The 20,547-nt window shown below is 39.6% G+C and overlaps 1 protein-coding gene across 1 annotated transcript in view; it reads left to right on the top strand.

Annotated features, from left to right (window-relative positions):
* Epg5 (ectopic P-granules autophagy protein 5) overlaps positions 1-20,547 on the top strand; it is a 1,526,775-nt gene that overhangs the window by 141,935 nt on the left and 1,364,293 nt on the right. Inside the window, exon 7 of the mRNA XM_090380318.1 lies at positions 17,968-18,185. Coding sequence (XP_090236444.1) covers positions 17,968-18,185 — 218 coding nt within the window. The remainder of the gene's footprint in view (positions 1-17,967; positions 18,186-20,547) is intronic.

Raw genomic sequence — 20,547 nt, 5'->3', positions numbered from 1 at the left:
TTCCTTTCTATGCTCATAATATTTCAAGTTTGTGTCACTTAATTCTCAGTGGATGTTAGTTACCCCAAGATTTTTTTTTCTCATTTCCCTCATTTCCTCATTTGTAATCATTCCATTACTTCCATCTGATAGCTCCATTTATTTATTTATTTTTTAATTTTAATTTCATATTTTACACTTTTATAAATTCCTTCATTTTTAATTTTAGCTTAGCTTCACAGGTGAAAACAGTCTTAAACTGTGTTTTATATAATTAATTTTGTTAATTTCTGTTTGGCTCTAAACTTATTTGTTTAACTTGCTTTCCACTTACTTATTCCATTCTTTATTTCATGAAATCTTTCATACTTGGCCCTGGGTGCTAAGCAATAGTGACAAGTTATTTTCTCTCTATGAATATAGAGTGCTCTTAAAAGTGATATAGTTTTGTTTCTTTTCTAGTGCAAATTTCTTTTTTCTTTATGTCAAGTGGTTCTGTGCTTACAAGCTTTAAAGCAAGAACTGAGAAAGGATGCCCACCTTTCTTTTCTTAGTCTGTGTATTTATTACTAACTTCAATAACCACTTGGTCACTGGTGGCGCTTCTACTGCCTCCACATGGTGGGGCCAGTAACTTGGCTGGAAAATCAACCCTCAGGGCTAAAAGTAGCAGAAATGCACACCAATTAATTGCCACATTTAGAGCCCAAGAGCACTTAACAAAGTGACAGTCGTGAAACTAATTATGACTCTCAATCTCTTGAAAATAATGGAAAAAGACACTTACATGCAGGAATTACTATTCCTGCTTGCCTTGTAATATGTTCTTTGTCAACACAATCTGTGTGCAAGCTTTCCCCTTTCATGTCTTGAAAATGCTGCAGATTCACTGAAAATGGTGAAACGTCTCCAATCAGGAGATTTACTAATGGAGACCGCTCATTCACAACACTGGAACTATTATTATGGCTCATATTGTTGAGTGGAATTTCAATTCAAGTCACTCCACATACCACACTCAATTCTTACAAGAAGTGATAACCAAATTGGATTTATTAAATGTTTCTGAAGTTTAAATAGTTCAAGAACTTAAAGATCAAAAAGTCAATTAAGTAAAAAGAATCATGATCTGAAAAGACATTAGTTTAGTCTGTACTTGGAGCATAATCTTAACCTTCAGTTCACCAAACCTTCCAACTTCAGTCAGTTGTTGTTGTTAGTTGGTTTTTAGGAGCATTAGCAATAAGGCCATATTGCTTGTCTGGCATATCTGAGAGAATATCTGTGACAACCTCAAGGACCATTGGTAACTGACTTTATTCTCAAGCTTGTATTTTACTATTTTTTTTCTAAGATTTCCATGTGTTGGAATATGGTTTTTTTTTTTTTTTTTTTTTAGGAGCATTAGCAACTAAGGCCATATTGCTCCGGGGACATGCGGTGGTCATTCCCTGACCTTTCCACATACTCCGTATTTGGTGGTCATGGGCTCGAACCCGGTCTAATCAAGAAGCGTGTGCTACGCACTGCTCTCCTGCCCACCTGGCTATGGAGGTGTTGCAACTTCAGTCAGAGTAGGTTTCTTAAACTGCCACTTTCAACCAGATATTCTGAACCCCCAAGATGTTTTAAATGCTGGAAATTTGGTCATTTCCAGACACCATGCCATGGAGATGCAACATGTCCAAACTTTGTGTTGTAAAACTCATATATAAACAGAATGCAGTGCACCAATTCTGTAGTGTCCTAATTGCAAAGGCAACCATCCATCATACCCCAAAGATTGTGAACTCTGGAAGTTGGAATAAAAGATATAAAATTGAAAATAAAGTTTCTAAATTTTATATTACACTTATGCTTTTGCTACTTACAGCCACCAATCAGTAGCATATCAGTGCTCATCCCTCCAGATACATCAATCTCAGACTGGGCTGAATCACACCGCCTGGTCCAGCATCAACCTTAACCAAACGTAGTAGACCAAAGTAATAATACACCACTCACAAATCCATCCCACAGACTTCTCATTGTTAAGTAGTAGAAAATTTGCAAAAATAAGATCCTGTTGAGGTGAAAAAATCACATCCATCAAGCATGGATAGAGATAATATGACCATCCAAGAAGGTCTGTTTGAAATAGGTACAGATGATGATACATACAGGTGGAAGAAAGAAATGGCTCAGAGTGCCCTACTTTTCCCAGAAAATAAAATTCTAAACTTGACTGATATAAACAACCCACTTACAAAACCAAATAATAGAACATATATAATGGAATTGTAGAGATTTTAACAGCAGTATTGATGATATCTATGAATTAATTCACTGTTACAATCCTGTTGCCATGTGCTTACAAGAAACAAATTTAACAACACAAATCTATGCTTCAGACTAAAATTATTGCTTCAGACAAGAGAGATCTGACCTTAGCATTAGTAGAGGCATACGATACAAGAAAACACCCTCCCATTTCACCCCTCCATTCGTTCCAAATGCCTGTCCAGCTCAGCCTTAAATTTATTTAGGGTATCAACTTCCACAACAAAAGGTGGAAGTCTGTTCCAGCAATCAACTACCCACTGGCTAAAGGCAAATTTCAGCACATCTATTCTACAACTGTCTTTCCTCAATTTGAATCTGTTCCCCTCAGATTCTTAATCTGAGCAAGAGGAAGAATCCCATCAGCATTCAACTTGCTCAAGCCATTCAAGGCCTTATACATCTCAGTCATATCACCTCGCAGGTACCTACTCTCCAGGTGCTGCAATTTGCAGAACTTAAGCCTTTCTTGGTAAGAGCACCCCCTTTGTTCCCTCCCTCACCAATCATGTTGCCTTTCTTTGTACTTGTTCTAGTAACTGTATATCCTTCCTAAAACGAGGCCCCCAGTCCTGTACACACAGTACTCTAGGTGTGGCCTGACCATTGCCTTGTATAATGGTATAATCGCCTCCCTTTCCCTGCTAGCAAAATTCCTATATATCATTGACAAGACTCCATAACCTGCCCTGTCTGCCTGTCTGCACTGCTCAGCGAACTTCATATTTAACTGCACAATTAAAAAGACCTCCAGATCTTTTTAATTTTCCACTTTCTTGAGTGTAGTACCACACAATTGGCACGTTTCTCTTTGGTTATTGCTACCCATATTGCAGTACTTTCCATTTTTCAATGTTAAACTTCAGTTGCCACCTCTCAGCACATTTGCTCAACTTATCTAGATCAGTTGGAGTAGCATGCTGTCTTTACTGTCGTTAACAACCCTGCCAACCTTTGTATCATCTGCAAACTTGGACATTAAACCTGATATACCTTCATCAGTATCATTGATAAATGTACAAACAACAATGGGCACCTGGGGAACTCCACTAATAACATTTGTCCACGAAGAGCAGTGTCCATTTGATTATCCATCTCTGTCGTCTCCCACTGAACTATCCCTTTATCCACTGTAGCAACTTACCCTTAATGCCATACCTCTCCAATTTGTACAGCAGTCTTCTTGTGCAACAGTATCAAAAGCTTTCCTGAAATCCAAGTATATGATATCAAAATTATTTTTTGGCATTCAGTTCCTTTGTGACCACATCATAGCATCCAATCAAATTGGTCAGACAAGACCTCCTTTTAACAAACCCATGTTATCTTAACTATTACTGCAGTCTTGTCTAGATGATCCTACAATGCTTCTTTAACCAGTGATTCCATTATTTTCCCGAATACAAATTAAACTAACAGGTGTATAGTTACTTTTGTCACCTTTTGAACCTTCTTTGTGAATTGGTGATGCATTTGCATACCTCCAGTCCATGGGGACCTCCCCTGAGTCCAAGGAAACTCTCATAATTATGGCTAAGGGTTTGCTTACTTCCTTTGCTGCCTCCTTTAATATAACTGGATAGATCCCATCCACCCCAGGTGCCTCCTTATGTTTAACTTCATCAATTTCTCCTCCACTTTGCTCTCAGTTATTACAAAATCACTTAGCTCCCTGTTAGAGTTTGATAAACTTCTGGCGCTCTCCTCATCGAATAACTCCTCCTGTGTGAATATAGGTGCAAAATACTTATTCAGTTTATCAGCTACCTGAGCATGATCATCAATAGTCAACCCATCTATGTTAAGTGGTCCAATACGATTCATCCCTTTCCTTCTAGTGTTTACATAAGTAAAGAACTCTTTGCTGTTTTTCTTTGCATCCTTTGCCAAAGATTTCTCATAATCTGCCTTCGCCTGCTTAAACTCCATTGTGACTTGATTACAGACTAGTTTATACCTGCCATAGGCTTCTGTTTCACGTGATACTTTATATGCATCCCATACATTCTTCTTCTCTGCCCTGAGCCGCATTAATTCATCTGACATCCATTTAGGCCTAAACCTTGAACATTAAATTCTATACGGTGGGACCAACTGATGATGTTACCAACAGCAAATTCAAAATGGGAAGCATTCAAAGAATTAATCTTGGAAGCCACTAGGCTTTTCATACCAACAAAGGAATATTCTTCAAGATTTAGGCCTAAATGGATGTCAGATGAACTAATTAGACATGTGAGAGAGAAGAAAAATGCATGGGAAACATATAAATTAACATGTGACACAGAAGCCTATGATAGATATAAGCTGGTCTGTAACCAAGTTACAAAGGAGGTTAGGCAGGCGAAGGCAGATTATGAGAAATCTTTGGCAAAGGATGCAAAGAAAAACAGCAAAGCGTTCTTTACTTATGTAAATTCTAGTAGGAAAGGGATGAATCAGATTGGTCCACTTGATATCGATGGTTCAACTGTTGATGAACCATCATGAACCTTCTGGCACAAACTAAATGAATATTTTGCATCTACATTCACACATGAGGAGTTATTCAGGGAGGGGAATGCCAGAGGTGTATTCAACTCTGGCAGTAAGCTAGATAATCTTGTAATAACTGAGAATAAAGTGGAGGAGAAATAGTTTAAGATAAACATAAGAAAGGCACCTGGGGCAGATGGATTCTATCCAGTTATATTAAAGGAGGTTGCAAAGGAAGTAAGCAAACCCTTAGCCATAATTATGAGAGCTTCCCTGGATTCAGGAGAAGCACCCATGGACTGGAGATGTGCAAATGTGACCCCAATCCACAAAGGAGGATCAAAGGGAGACACAGGTAATTACAGACCTGTTAGTTTAACTTCTGTTCCAGGGAAATTAATGGAGGCACTGGTTAAAGAAGCATTCCAGGATCATCTAGACAAGACTTCAGTTATAGCTCGGACACAGCATGGGTTTGTTAAGGGGAAAGTCTTGTCTGACAAATTTGATTGGATACTATGATGTAGTCACATAGGAACTGGATGTATAGAATAACTTTGATATCATTTATTTGGATCTTAGAAAGGCCTTTGATACTGTTGCACATGGAAGACTGCTGCACAAATTAGAGCAGTGTGATATTGGAGGCAAATTGCTGCTATGGAAAAAGGGATGGTTGAGTGGGAGAAGACAGAGTGGTATTCAATGAACACTGCTCTTCATGGACTAATGTTATTAGTGGAGTCCCTCAGGGTTCAGTGTTGGGTCCATTATTGTTTTCTGTATTTATAAATGATTTAGATGATGGTATATCAGGCTTAATGTCCAAGTTTGCAGACGATACGAAGGTTGGCAGGGTTGTTAATGACACTAATGACAGTACACCGCTGCAACAGGATCTCGAAAAGTGAGCAGATGGGCTGAGAGGTGGCAAATGAAGTTTAACATTGACAAATGTAAAGTACTACATATGGGAAGCAGTAATCCCAGAGTAACGTATCAACTCTGTGGTACCACACTGACATAGTGTGCATAGTGTTGGGGGAAAGGCACCTCCGGGGGTTTCCCACATCTGCTCCATATGAACTCTGTGGAGACAAACAGTATCACTGTGAAAGCCAGAAAAAAATTTTGTGTTGTAAATGACGTATTGTGCTTGGTTCTGTTGGGTGTCCTGGCTTTTGGCTGCAGGGCCCGTGGTGGGTCCCCACGTTGCCTGCACACACCACTAGGAGATAGCCAGGCTGCCCATAATTCTCTGGCTAGTTTTCTCCAGGTCGCCTGAGCTTCCTGGAAAGAGACCAAGTAAAAAAAAAAAAAAAAAAAAAAATATAGGGTACAGGGAGTATAGGCTGTAACAGAGAGGGTAAAGGAAAGGAGGTATAGACAGAGCGACGGAGGATGTAAGGGAAGGCATCCTCCGCAGGTTGAGTGGGAATTCTCCCACCTAAGCAGAAGTGGAAGAAGAGGCCCCTCGAGAGGGTGGGAAGGCAATCACGTGTCAAGAGAGAGACACGGATGAAACAATTCAAGTGACTTGAGTGTCAAGTTCAGTAACTAGAAGTGGTCACAATCTAGGTGAAGATGTTCAGTATATGAGAAAAGGGTGTTGATCAATGTGCATCAGTTCCAGGATGTTGTACCAGTGATCTTCTTCTGGTGAAGAGATCATGGGCGAAGGCAGAGAAAGCGTGGTACTGGTCTTCCTCATTGATCAGAAAATGTTCATTTCCTCGAAGCAAGGCATATACAGTCGATTCCGGTTATTTGGGACACATCGGGACTAGTACATTTTGGCTCGATTAAGCGGCTGCCCCAATTATCCCAAGTTTCACGTAAATAATTAAAAATACAATTTACCCCACCCCCTTTACAATTAGTTCACTGTACAATCAAATCTGTACAATCAAATCACGACGAACTCAAAATAGTAAAGTACCGTTCACTATACGATGTGCAGTAAGCGCCGGTCATTATGATCACGTTTGTGAATTGAATTTTAATTCTATTAAACAGCGATTCTAATTAGTGAAAATAGGAGGAATATTATCCACAGGCTATAAAAGTAAAGATATATTAAGCACAAATTTACCCTTTATTACCTTACCAATTAAAAAATTAAATGATACGTGAAAATCGGAAGAATATACGTGATAATCGGAATAATTAATACGTACTGTAATATGTACATACTAACTAAACTAGTTGACATTTCTGTTCACTGACATTTGTTGGTGGGGGCTGAAATTTAAAACAGTAAAAAGATAAGCAATCAATAACAAAGAACAGGGCACACACAAATTGCAAGTAACACAACATGCGCAAGTGAGAACGGAGTAACAAATTAGGAAGCTTTAAAAATAGGAATGAAGAGAAGATTCTGAAAATTATTTTTTTTATATGATTGAAGATTCCATGGAAGTGTAAACATATTTTACCATAATAACCCACAGAATTCCAGCTGCCAGTATTATCGCAAATTCAATAAGATCGAGTTTACTGTCCGTTTATGATAGATTCCACTAACAGAAAAGCCCAATAAACAGGTGACTGCTAATTGTTTTTATTGTTTTATGGTTGTGACCTCCAGAAATCTGACCGAACTACGTGGTACGGTCGGAGACAATCGTAGGGTAATCTCCAGTGCTGAGGTCTCCTGCCCCGATTAAACGGCATTTTGTCCCAATTAAGCGAAGTAAACCCTGGCTATTTTCTCGATTGGTTTTTGTTTTTTAAGATTTGCCCCAAATAAACGGCTGCCCCGATTAACCGGTGGCCCAAATAACCGGAATCTACTGTATTTTTGATATGAGCAACGCTCGCAGGTCCTCATAGAGCGGGCAAACATAGAATAGGTGATCCCAGTCTTCGTTTTCACCACAAAGACAGCAAGGGTCATCCACGATGTTCATAGAGGCAAGTTTGTGATTTATGTATCCATGGCTTGTAATCAGGAAAGTGGTATATAACTCTGGGCTGTACCATGCTGGAGCTTTAGGGTAGATCTCAGCTATTTCAGGTAAGAATTTTTTAGTGATGGAACCTTTGGGGGTGGTATTCCATCTCTTTTTCCAGGTGTTAAGAAGGTAGACTGCAGGGTGCTTTTTTTCTTCTTTGATGGTGTTTGCTGGGTTTGTAGTGAAATCCAGGATGGTGGTAGGGAGTCCCTTTGCGAGCCAGTAGTGCATGCTTTTTCGAATTATCTGCAGGTCCAGAGGGAGAACTCCTGCCAAGACTTGGGACACTGGGTTGCTTACTGTTCAGCAGGCACGGGTGATAATCATTATGATATTACGCTGGATGGAGGTGAGTTTCCTTTGGTTACAAACAATGAGTGCACGATGATACCAGACACCTGCACAGTAGGTTATGGTGGGAATAAATACAACTTTGTATAGCATTTGCAGTGAGTGGCGATTTAGACCCCAGTCAGACCTGCTGATCCTCACTACCATTGTCGTGTAGTTCCTGACTTTGCGATGAAGGTAGTCTATATGCGGGTAAAACGTGAGCTTGGGGTCAAGAATTACCCCAAGGTACTTCCTCTCAGTTGTCAGTTTGATGGTTCTACCAGCAATTTTAATCTGCGGCGGCCTGCTTATTTGAAGAGTTTCTCTGAGTAGAATTTAAGTGGTTTTCTCAGGGGATATATGGAGTTTATGGAGGCTGGCCCATTCTTGTAGCTTTGTAAGGGCTCCGTTGGCTGTTGTTTCCAGGGAAGCTCTGGAGTTTCCAGTGACTGTCAGTATCAAGTCATCTGCGAAGGCTTGGGTGGAAACATTCCCCAGGTCTAGGTTCAGGAACTCGTCCATGACCACATTCCATAGGAAAGGGCCAAGGACAGAGCCCTGGGGGGGGCATCCTCTGTAGACATTTCTGGAGACTTGTCGATAGGCATTTCTGACTGTAATACTTCTGTTGCGAAGATAGTCCTGTATGCAGCTGTAAAGATTTGCTGGAACGCTAGCTTCTCTGAGTCTTCGTAGTATACTTGGCCACCAGAGCAAGTCAAAGGTCCCGGCGAAATCCACTGATATTACTAAGATGTATTTGGTGGCTGAATTTTTGACTGAATCTGTGAGCTGTCAAAAAGCATCTTCACCGAACTGGTTTGGGGACTGGAGATTTGCATTTTTATAGTGTTTTTCCAATCTGGATAAGAGAAGATGCTTAAAACGGGGAAGAGTGCTATGGGTCTGTATGACCTTGGCTGCTCTGGTGGTTTACTTGGGTTCTTCAAAATTAGGCGTAGATTGGCCTCTTTCCAGTCATCTGGGAAGAGTCCAACTTCCAGACAGTGGTTGTACTGGTTGAGAAGGAGATTTGATTGCGTCTCTGCAAGCTTCTTAATTACTTCTGCTTCAATGAAGTCTAACCCTGGGCTTTTTTTGTTTTTTGTTTTGCCAATTGCAAGTTTTAATTCATCTAAGTTGAAAGGCTGTTCTATAGCAGTGGTGCTGTAGGATGCGTTTTCAGTACAGATTTCTTGTTGCAGGCCGGATTGAGGATCTGTGTTTAGCGGGAACAGGGTGTCCAAGATGTTGTTTACTGATTCTTCCCATGTGAGGGTTGTGGTGCCCTGCGGGGTGACTGTAGAGGAGATGACCTCATCCCTGGGGAGCTTGTTCGTAACAATGCGATACACAACTCCCCAGGGGTGTTGTTTCCAGTCGTGGAGACCAGGTACTCCCAAGACTTTCTTCTTGGCTCTAATTAAACTAGTGTAGTAATTTCTTAGCCTGCGATAGTTATTGTGTAGGGCATCAACTTCATGAGGGGGACAGGTATGGCGAGCACATTGAAATGATTTCCGTGCTGTATGAACCTGATGGCGGAGATGATCCAGTTGGTTGCACCACCATGGGACAGCACTCGGGGAAAGGGTGTTTCTTCTTGATTGTTTTGTCACAGACATTGGTTATGATTGATGTTATTTTCCTCTGATGCTGGTTGTGGTTGAGGTTGATGAGATTGGTGTTTCCAGGAATTTGAAGGGAAGCTTAGACCGTTAAATTAAAGAGGTTCCAGTCTGCTTTGTTAATTGCATAACGGATGATATTGTTTCTAGGCGGAGGTGCTGATTCTATTGAGCGTTGATGGTTAAAAGTAATCACCCTATGGGTGGAAGTTGTCCAAGCTTTGCGGACTTTCCAGTCAGTGATTTTAGTGGCAATGGATCTTGTGGCTGCTGAGATGTCTATTGTGGACTCCCATAGGGTATTACTGAAGGTAGGCATGTTGTTAGGCTTGTTAAGGATTACAAGAGAGGATGTAGTGAGAAAGTTCTCGAGTTGCCGGCCGTTCTGATTGCCCTGGTGGTCTTCCGAGTTAGTATTAGTAACGGCCGCATGGTGCAAGAAAGCCTATGGCTTATGCTGCACCAGCCAAAAAAAAAATCCGAACAAAACAATGATAAAAACAAAAAAAAAAAAATAAATAAATAAAATAAATAACTAAATAATAATAATTAATAAATAAAATAAAATAAAAAATAAATAAAAAGGAAATTAAACCTATCATCCTATGCGCTTCCCTTACCCGAAAGTACTATCCAGATGACCTTTGAATTTCCCCAAACTGTCGGCCTCTACCACCCATGAAGGCAACTTATTCCAGTAATTTATAACTCGCTGGCTAAAATAAAACTTCCTGCAGTCCAATCTAAACATTCCCCCCCCCCGTAACTTGAATTTATGTCCCCTAGTTCTAGCATCATTTATAATCTTGAAAATTTTGTCCTCATTCATTTTACTGATGCCTCTAAGAGCCTTAAGCACCTCAATCAAATCTCCTCTAAGGTGTCTAGTTTCCAAACTCTGCAACCCACATATTCGAAGTCTTTCTTCATAAGGACGCCCTTTTGCCGATCTCACCATGCGAGTTACCCTTCTTTGCACCCTTTCAAGAAGCTCAATGTCTTTCTTTAGGTGCAGTCTCCATACTTGAACACAGTATTCCAAGTGTGGTCTAACATAAGCCTTATATAATGGGATTATCACGTCCCTATCTCTACTTGCAAAAGTTCTATAGATCATCGATAGGACACCATGGGCCTTCCTTGCAACCTGTTTACAATGCTCAGAGAATTTCATGTCTGACCGTATCGTAACACCCAAGTCCCTTTCCTCCAGTACTGGGTTTAGTTGAACTCCACCAAGTGAATAAGTTTTTTTGGGATTACTGTTTCCCAGGTGTAAAGGTGAGTTGCTGTGCCACATTGCAGAACGGCAGTTGACGTCGGCACAGAGAATAATCTTCCCATCTGGGAGGAGGGCTTGGACTCCTTGCAGATACCTGATGGCAGGGGCTATTTCTTCGCCTGGATGACAATACAATGAGATGACGTGGAACGATCCCATAGGTCCTATAAGCTGAGCACACACTGCCCATGGGGTACAGAGGGTGTGGATTTTGGTGGCAAGTTATGTGCGAGTTCCTAACAAGGATAACCGCTCACGGAGTGTCTTCTTCTGATTGTATAATTTTGTACATAAGTTGATATCCTCTGACTTTTCTTGCATTTGTATTAGGGCTCTTGGATGAACAGGACGTCTGTATTGTCTTCGTCAGCCTTTATTCTTATTTGGTCCACGATAGCACGTGCTCGCTGAGCATTTAGCTGCATAAATTTCATGATTGTACAGTTATATGTCTTATATGGGGCCATAGTTTATTCTTTGTTGTTGTGTGCTTCTTGCTTTCAGATAAACCGGGCACTTGTTATCGAATGCTTGTAATCCATTTTTGCTAGTTTACAGTTGATGCAAACCGGTTCTTCAGTTTTGTTAGAGCAGATGTTAAAGTTATGCCCTTTCTGGGCACAGTGCCCGCACGTGGAATCGACCTGTGTACATGTGTGTGTAGTATGACTGAACCTGCAACAGCGAAAGCACTTTGGGACAACTATGTGTTCTTTGAACCTATGGCAGGTTTACTCGAGGTACACCCTGTCCTGCTGCTTAATTACTTTCCAAGCTCGTGCCGAGAGGTCAATGACCCAGTTTACATTCTGGGAGGATTTTCCTCTGGTCTGGTACTTTGGTTGTATCGCATCTTCTATGCTGGGAAATTCGCTTTCACCTTGAAGGTTTCTACAATAGATTTCTTCAGCCACTTATTCCGGTTTAAGGTTTTTATTGATGCCGAAAACAATAATTGCTGGGCCTTTCTTTTTGAGTGTTTCAGCTGTGAGTCCTATGGTGGAAATTTTTGGGTTGTCCAGTATTGTCTGGGCTTCGTGTCACGTTGCAGTTTCAATTATTACTCTGATGTTCCTGGTTTTTCTTATTGATTTGATACGGGTGTTCTTTAAGTCGTTTGCTAATTTTTGTACAACGGCCGTCTTGACGGCTTCACTCGATTTCATGGGGCTGTCTTCTGTTGGTTTTAATACAACCAGATGTTGCTCCTTTAGTATCGTTTTCTTTATCTGGGTTGGCTTGTATGCTTCAGTAATCTTTTTTGAAGGATTCCTCAGCACATCTGCATAAGAACGGGTGTGCTGTAGCATTTCATTTCCACGCTCTTCCTGATAGGTTTCCACTTTGGCTTTGAGCCGTTCGTTGTTGACGTGAAGGTCAAAAATGATGCATTCCATCTGGCTCCATATCTTTATTATATCTTCACGAGTCGCAGACATAATCTGGTTGGTTGGCTTGGCCATGAGAGCTTCCAAGCCGGATCTAAGGGAAAAGACTTTGTCAGTTACAGTTTCTGCATACAGATGTTCAGATTCACGATTGTATTGGTAAGTTTGATCGGTATTTGATATGGCTGTCATATCTGTGGAAACGCTATTCTCTAATGGCATTGTGGGAACGTCATCCGCTTTGGCTGCAGTTTCCCTATTGCGTTTCTTGCAGGCAAGGTCAGGCCTATTTTCTTCTTGATCTTCCATAGATTCATTTAGTGCAAAGAAGCCCCGGGATCTTGTTAGGGGGACAGTTAATGTTCTTTCTTCATTTTCCGGTTCGCTGCTTGACATGGTGGAGATTGTCAGTTTTGATAGATGGACAAGTACGGATTTACAGGCACTTCAGATAAGTGGGCAGATTTCAGTTTTTCTTTTTACCAACTGCAAGAAACAAAATGACGTGCACACTTGTCGTTCTTAAGATTTAGGCAGTGCATTTTTTGTGAGTTAAAATTCAGGTCAAGAAATACGGTTTTTTGTTTTCTCCTGGGTAAAAGAAGCGGCCTCCGTAGCAGAGTGGTCAGGAGTGGGAGTGCAGTAGCACACGCTCTTTGAGTAGACCGGGGTTCAAGCCCCTTGGCTGCTGAATACGGTTGATCTGCCAACCCGCACTGGACCAGCATGGCAGATTATGGTCCATTTCCCTCAGCATGAATTGTTGAGGAGGCTTCCATCCTGCAGTGGGTTGATAATGGCTGTACGTTACCTTTACTTGGGCGAAAAACATCAGCTTTTGCTTTCTCTGTGTCTCCTGGGGATTGGAAACAAAAGGCTATGGATAGCAGGGAGGAAATCACTTTATAGCAGGAGGAGAACAATAGTCTAGACTCTAGGATACTTGAAAGCCCTTAGGCAGTCAAAGAGACGAACTGTGAGCGATCACCTTGTTGCGACAGCAGGTAGTAGTTGAAGTGACACAGTGAGTATATATTATGCATGCGAGAATTAGAAAAAAATTTTTTAAAATACTTATCTCTGGAGTCTTGTATCCAAAAACATCTTATTAGCTTCTCAGGACTCTGGACTACTGCTGAAGAACATTGACAGTTTGGTAGATTCCGATAAATCACTGTTTTAGAGACAAAATGACAGAGGACAAAAATCACTCAGCTAACTAGACTGGCCCTCTAGTGGCTATCTTACCACACTGACAGTGGTAGAGAATGAAAAGGACCAGGAGGTAATTGTGCAGGCAGATATGAAGCTTTCTGAGCAGTGCAGATGGTCTGCAAGAGTAGCTGATGGGGTCTTGTCAGTGATATACAGGAATTTTTCTAGCAGGGATAAGGAGGTGATTATTCCCTTGTATAAGGCAATGATCAGGCCACACCTTGAGTACTGTATACAGGTCTGGAGGCCTCATTTTAAGAAGGATGTAGAGCTGTTGGAATGAGTACAGAGAAGGGCAACAAGATTGGTGAATGGAACAAAGGGTTCCTCTTACGAAGAAAGGCTTAAGTTTTGCAAATTACAGTGTCTGGAGACTAGGCACTTGCGAGATGATCTGATTGAGGTGTATAAAGCCTTGAACGGTTTGAGCATGCTCAATGCGGATGGGATCCTCCCTCTTGCTCAGAATAATCGCCTGAGAGGGCATAAATTCAAATTGAGGAAAGAAAGATGTAGGATAGACGTGCGGAAATTTGCCTTTAGCCAGTAGGTGGTTGATTGCTGGAACAAACTTCCATCTGTCATTGTAGAAGTTGATAGCTTAAATAGATTCAAGGCAGAACTTGACAAACATTTGGACCGAGTGGATGGATGAAATAAGGGGTTTTTTTTTTTTTTTTTTTTGGCTAATGCTATATAAGCTTGTTTTCTTGCATAATGCGCCTATGCTAATGCATCCCATACATTCTTCTTCTCTGCCCCAAGCCTAATTAATTCATCTGACATCCATTTAGGCCTAAACGTTGAACAGTATTTCTTAGTTGGAATGAAAAGCCTAGTAGTCTTCAAAATTAAGTCCCTGAAGGCTTCCCATTTAGAATTCAACTTTGGTAACATCATCGGTTGATCCCACTGTACACAATTTGAAAACTGTCTGAGACTTCTGTAGTCACCTTTGCGAAAGCAAAAGCCCTTTCCTTTAGCCTTGATGGTAGTTACTTCTTTAAGTAATTCCCACATCAGTGCATTGTGATCACTGTCACCCGGTGGTTCCTTTTTCTGCAAATTGTTAATATCACTGATGAATAATCACTGCTGATAATCAGATCAAGAGTATTACTCACTCTGGTTGCCTCTCGGACATGTTGCTGTAGAAAACAGTCATCCAAAAAATCCACAAAAGTCTTGCTAGTGTGTGAGTGACTAACCCACAAGTTCGAGTCAGTATTTGGAAAGTTAAAATCCCCCCATTATAAGACATTCTGATTTACTGGGCCCACTCTGTTTCTCTGCACAATTGCTCATTATACTCATCAGATTCATCAGGCCTATAACAGACACCTACTCTCATTTTTCCTTTTCCAGTGCTTATTTCACCAAACAGACTCAACACTGCGTTGTCCACTAACATCAATTGGATGCACCTTCCTTAGGTTTTGTGTTTCTTAACTAACAGCATAACCCCTCCTCCTTCCTGTCCTGTCTTTCCTTTCTGTATACATTGTACTCCCCAAATTCCAATTCTGCACTGCTTGTATCTGTGTGACGCCACGTCTCTGATATCCCAACAATATCTGCCTTTGATGTCTTGACTAGCACTTCAAGCTCATCAAATTTATTAACTATGCTCCTAGCATTGGTGTACATGCAAGTATACATGCACCTGTTCCTACTGTTAGTTACCCTAACACAGCCCATGTATTTACTTGTTCCACTATGACTCCCAGCCTTCCAGCCTACATTACCTTGCTTTCCAGGCTGCTGCTCATTCTAATAGAAGCAGTGCAAGAATCACTTTTGCCTCTGTGTTCGGCCACTGTTAACCTGTTAGCCTGTGTATCCCCCCCCAAGCTAGTAGTTTTCCAACCCACCTTACACTGCTTTGATAGCATCAGCAAATATTCTTGCACCCTTTCTATTTTATATATTAAATGTATCCCCAGTTCACAAAGGCAGGTCAAAGTGTGACACAAATAATTATGTACCCGTTAGTTTAAGTTCTGTTCCTGGGAAAAGAATGGAGTCACTAGTTAAAGAAGCATTGTAGGATCATCTACTGATGTCCTCATTTTCATTGCGTTGTTAGGGCTTATCTGGATGAAACTTTCCCAAATGGATTATTATTATTAGTCATAAGTTGGAAGGAAGCCTGAGGCTTATGCTGCACCAGGCAAAAAAAAAAAAAAAAAAAAAAAATCTGAATTACCCTGAGAGAGAGAGAGAGAGAGAGAGGGGAGGGAATCACCAAGAAAGAGAAGAGTGATGATATCCAGCTCAGGACCCTGGGTGTGCCAACCCCATACTCACCATATGTGAGCCCCTAGGGGTGGATTGAACAAAGACACAGTGTTGAGTTCCCTCTGCATTCCCCAGATCTAACAGCATTGGATTTTTATATATGGGGATACCTCAAAGATAAAGTTTATGCCCCAAAACCAGCAACAGTCGCTGATTTATGGCAAGCTATTAAAGCAGAGAATGTGCAGCAATATAGATATAGAGATATCTTAGGTGTTGTATCCATTTCAGTTTCCCGACTATGTCAGCAATGCTTGGATGAGAATGGAGGACAGTTTGCACATGTGCGTTACTGCATATTTTTTTTCTCACATTTTTTCTTCATTATAAAATGATAAAATTGAATTTATCAAAATAAACATAGAAGTTATTAATAATCAAAGTGTGTATACATTTTTTTGGACACCCTGTAGACAAATGTTTGGAGTGACTGGATGGGTGAATGGGGAAGGGGTTTTTTTTTTTTTTTTGCTGATGTTGTATAAGCTTGCTTTCTTGCATCACACATCTCAAGTAATGCTGATGTCATTTTTATATTTTGTTTATAATGTTTTTATTCCTAAACAGAAATAATGAAAGTTATGTTGAAAATAATAAGTATAACAAGGTTTTTAAACCCTAGAATTTATTTTAAAAAATAAAAATGTTCATTAAGTATTGAAGTTCATTAGGAAAAGGTCAACCTCTTGTATATTGTAAGCAGAATTAAATTTTTTTTTCTCCCAGAAATTAAAAAAAAAAAAAATTTGGGGACCCTGTAAGGTTTTGTGCCATCATTTTACTATGAGTGCCACCTCCACTTCCAGGCTAGCAGTTTTGGTATTGTGCCATTTGATCAGTCACCTACCACCTTAATATTGCCTGGTGTTTTTATAGAGGCTTGTCCATTCTTTTGTGTTTTGTTGATCACAACTTACGTTGTTTCCTATCTGGCTATTGCCTCCAGTATACTGGCCATTTGTAGCATTTTTAGGCCTTCCAAGTGGGATATACGCTGGGTTACTAATAGCCTTACAAGCACAAATGATAGAATTAGTCAAAATTGCACATGCGTGATTCACAAATGGAATCTGAATTTCAGCTCCACCAATATTTTTATGATTTCTAAATAGAAGCCTTAGCTATCAGTCTAACCTGTATGCTTTTATTTTTACTTAATTTTCTTTTTACAACTTAGACTTCCATACATTGAATTTCTTAGAATTTCTAATATTGAATTTCTTAGAATTTCTAATCATATCTTTTTATATAGTAGAATCTCAAAAACCTAGCACTTTTTGAATATTTCTCTCAGGGTATTTGACCATACAAGGAGAGAGAGAGAGAGAGAGAGAGAGAGAGAGAGAGAGAGAGAGAGAGAGAGAGAGAGAGAGAGAGAGAATAGGCTAGCCAGATTTAGAAAAAAAAAAATAAAAAAGCAGCACCTGTAGATGCTGTTTTTTATTCATTATGTTTCATTAATAATTTCCAAAAACCAGTTTCCTAGACTGTCATTGTTTTTATGCATTTGCAACGTATAAAATTATTCTATTCATTTGTGAGATATTCAATACTAGTTCACACTCTAATACCATGCAAATATAGGTTCCAGTACTTAATAGTACTATAGTCTACATTTAGTTTTTAAGGCAGTTCAATTGCTAAAATCATATCACACTATCTATACTTCATATGAAAAAATATTGGACAATTTCAACACCCATTCCGGAGGTAGCATTTGAACCCGTGACCATTATTTCTTTGCCAAATACATTACCCACTGGGATCTAGAGTACAACATAATATTTTGGCTGAATGCTTATGACTGTCATTCTGTGGTTCATAGGGATCAGAGTACCGTGTTATCTAATAAAAAAAAAAAGTGAGTTATACCTGAATACTTATAGGCTATGTGCATAACCTTAAAAACTGGAATTTTCAAAAACTCAGCATTTTGGATTTATGAGGTTCTGTTGTTTTTCGTAAGTTTTAATAATTAAAGAATTGCAAAAGCATTAAATATTATATTAGCTGTTTTTTGGAATTGAATATAGGTTTATACTGTAACTAGATTTAGATGCCTGCTAATTTCCCAGTTTTCTAATATATTTCAGATTGCAATATTGTTACGAAGGGCTTCTTTCATGGATCATCTGTATCTCTTGAATAATGTATTACATTGCCCAAAAGGCATTCGAAAATGGGCCACATCCTATATTCAAGTGCCAGTACCTTTCTTTGAGGTTGCGACATCAATAGTTGATTCAGCATTTGGATCATCCTGTCTAGACCATGCAGTAGTTATTCTTCGAATGATACTACAGCAAGTGCCGTGAGTTAATTTTTTATTGCTGATAAATGGATGCACAAGAAAAAGCACAAATCATGGTTAAAATTGTGTTGTATTCCATTTTTTATTATTTTATTTTTATTATTATTTCTATATATTTATCCTATTATTTTTATATATCAAAGAAAACTTTGTAATAAAAAGATTTCTTTGAAGGCATTTGTATATATATCAACAAATTTTTTTTTTTTTTAGCATTAATTAGAGACTTTGAAATTAACACATATATGTTGTATAAAAAAAAAAAAAAAAAAATGTGAAGATGGATGCGTAAATTGCACAAAATGCCATAACTAATAGAAGGATAGCAGACAAAGGAAGTATTGTATGTGTGAAAAAGAGAAAGAATGTGAAAATTCTATTTGTTATAATGAATTAAGCAAAATTACAGGCCAAATTGAAAAGCTAATTAGCTTGAAGGTAACTGTAAAGCAAGAAATGATTAAGTAAAAATAAAGAGTGATAGCCAGAATCAGATAATGGTGGGTAATTTTTGTTATAAGTCCAAAAAAGAGGTAGAGCAAATATAAAATTGAAATCTGATGTTGGCTAAAAGTAAAAATTGATACATGAGCAAGTACTTCATCAGAGGACTACATCCGATTGTGTATCAAGGACTGTGTTTCTATATTTGTCCATACCTGTGGAAGATAAGCAAATTTAAGAATAAAACTGAGTGAGATCAAAAAGGGGATAAAGCAGTATAACTCTCAAAAAATATGGACAGGGTAGTCCCAATGCAGTGTATGTTTTATAGCAAGATAGATTAAGGTGAATTAAGAAGTACAGTTGTGATTCAGTCTTAACTCGTACTACTCGCGTGTCCAGGCCCCGTGTGCCAAGCAATTGTGACTAAGCGATTTCTCAGTACTTCCAGTGCGATTTCCAGAAAGCGATTTACAGTTCCTTTTTGTTCTTATCGTTAAAAAATCTATTCATTTTATAACAGCTCTCTTAACAAAAGTCCCTGTACAGAGCAAGGAAGGAAAGCCACCTTTCTTTTTTTCTCATAGTATATTACTAATACCTACTAATCTTCGCTTGGTCACACCAGGCACTGCTCCTGCCTCCCCGTGGCGGGGCCGGAAATCTTGGCAGAAAAGTCTCTCTGCCAAGGGCTAAAAGGAGCAAAGATGGACTATACCAATACTGACTCTTGCGGGATCAATGCCCCATCACATTCTAGAGAGCAGGAAGATTATACCCCTTCCTTTGCTAAGAGACAAAAGAAGGATACAGACCAGAATATCTGGCCTCATTTCCTCATAATACATTCTTTGACTGACCAGCCAGTCAGCAAGCTTTCTCCTTTTCTGATCCAGAAAAGTTTAGAGGTGTCTCTGGCTCACCAAAAATGGTTCGCAGACTAAAATCAGGTGACCTGCTTGTTGAAACAACACAATCCAAGCATTCTGACAAGCTACTTAAATTGAAAACACTTGGAGGAACTCCCATAGAAGTGTCACCTCATGCCACCTTAAACTACTCAAAAGGAGTTGTAACAGAATGGGATCTCCTACATGTATCCGAGGAAGAAATTAAACAAGAGCTTTCAGAACAAAATGTTATTCAGGTAAAAAGAATACTAATCAAAAAGGATGGTTAACTACTTCCAACTAGAAACATTATACTAACTTTCAACTTGCCAAATCCACCAACATCTGTAAAAGCCGGATACTTGAACTGTCATGTCCGACCGTATATACCGAACCCAATCAGATGTTATAAATGTCAAAAATTTGGGCATTCACAGACAGTATGTCGAGGGACTGCTGTATGTGCTTCATGTGGATCTAAAGACCATATCCATACCGAATGTTCTGCACAAACCTTGCAGTGTCCAAACTGCAGAGGCAACCATTCCGCTTACTCCAAAGACTGTGAAACATGGAAAAAAGAAAAAATGATTCAGAAGTATAAAACCGAGCACAAAGTTTCCTACCCTGAGGCAAAGAAACAAATATCACCAATTACAATAACACGCTCATATGCAGCAACTGTCCAACAGCATAAACAGATAACTGCTGTTACCACCACTACCACTTCAGTTCAAACCAGCGTTACAGTCTCACCAAACATCTCTATTTCTGATTGGGCTCGCTCAATCCTAGCTCCATCAGCAAAATCATCTTCAACCTCAACTTCTAATCAAGCCATAAATACACCTGTTACAATTCCGCCAACAATGCCGTCTATGTCACGGCCAATCATGAATACTAAAAACATAGATAAAGATGACAAACCCCCTGCCCATGATCATATGGATACATGTGAAAAAGAAGCCCCAGAAGAACCAATCTTAGAGATACATGCTGAGGAAGAGATGGAAGTTCGCCCAGTCTTC

This window comes from Mastigoproctus giganteus, chromosome 8, assembly GCF_048544385.1.
Source record: "Mastigoproctus giganteus isolate SK-2022 chromosome 8, ASM4854438v1, whole genome shotgun sequence".
NCBI classification, from domain to species: Eukaryota; Metazoa; Arthropoda; class Arachnida; order Uropygi; family Thelyphonidae; genus Mastigoproctus; species Mastigoproctus giganteus.
Note: the sequence above shows the minus strand (reverse complement) of the source record. Positions and strands in the feature narration are given on the sequence as shown.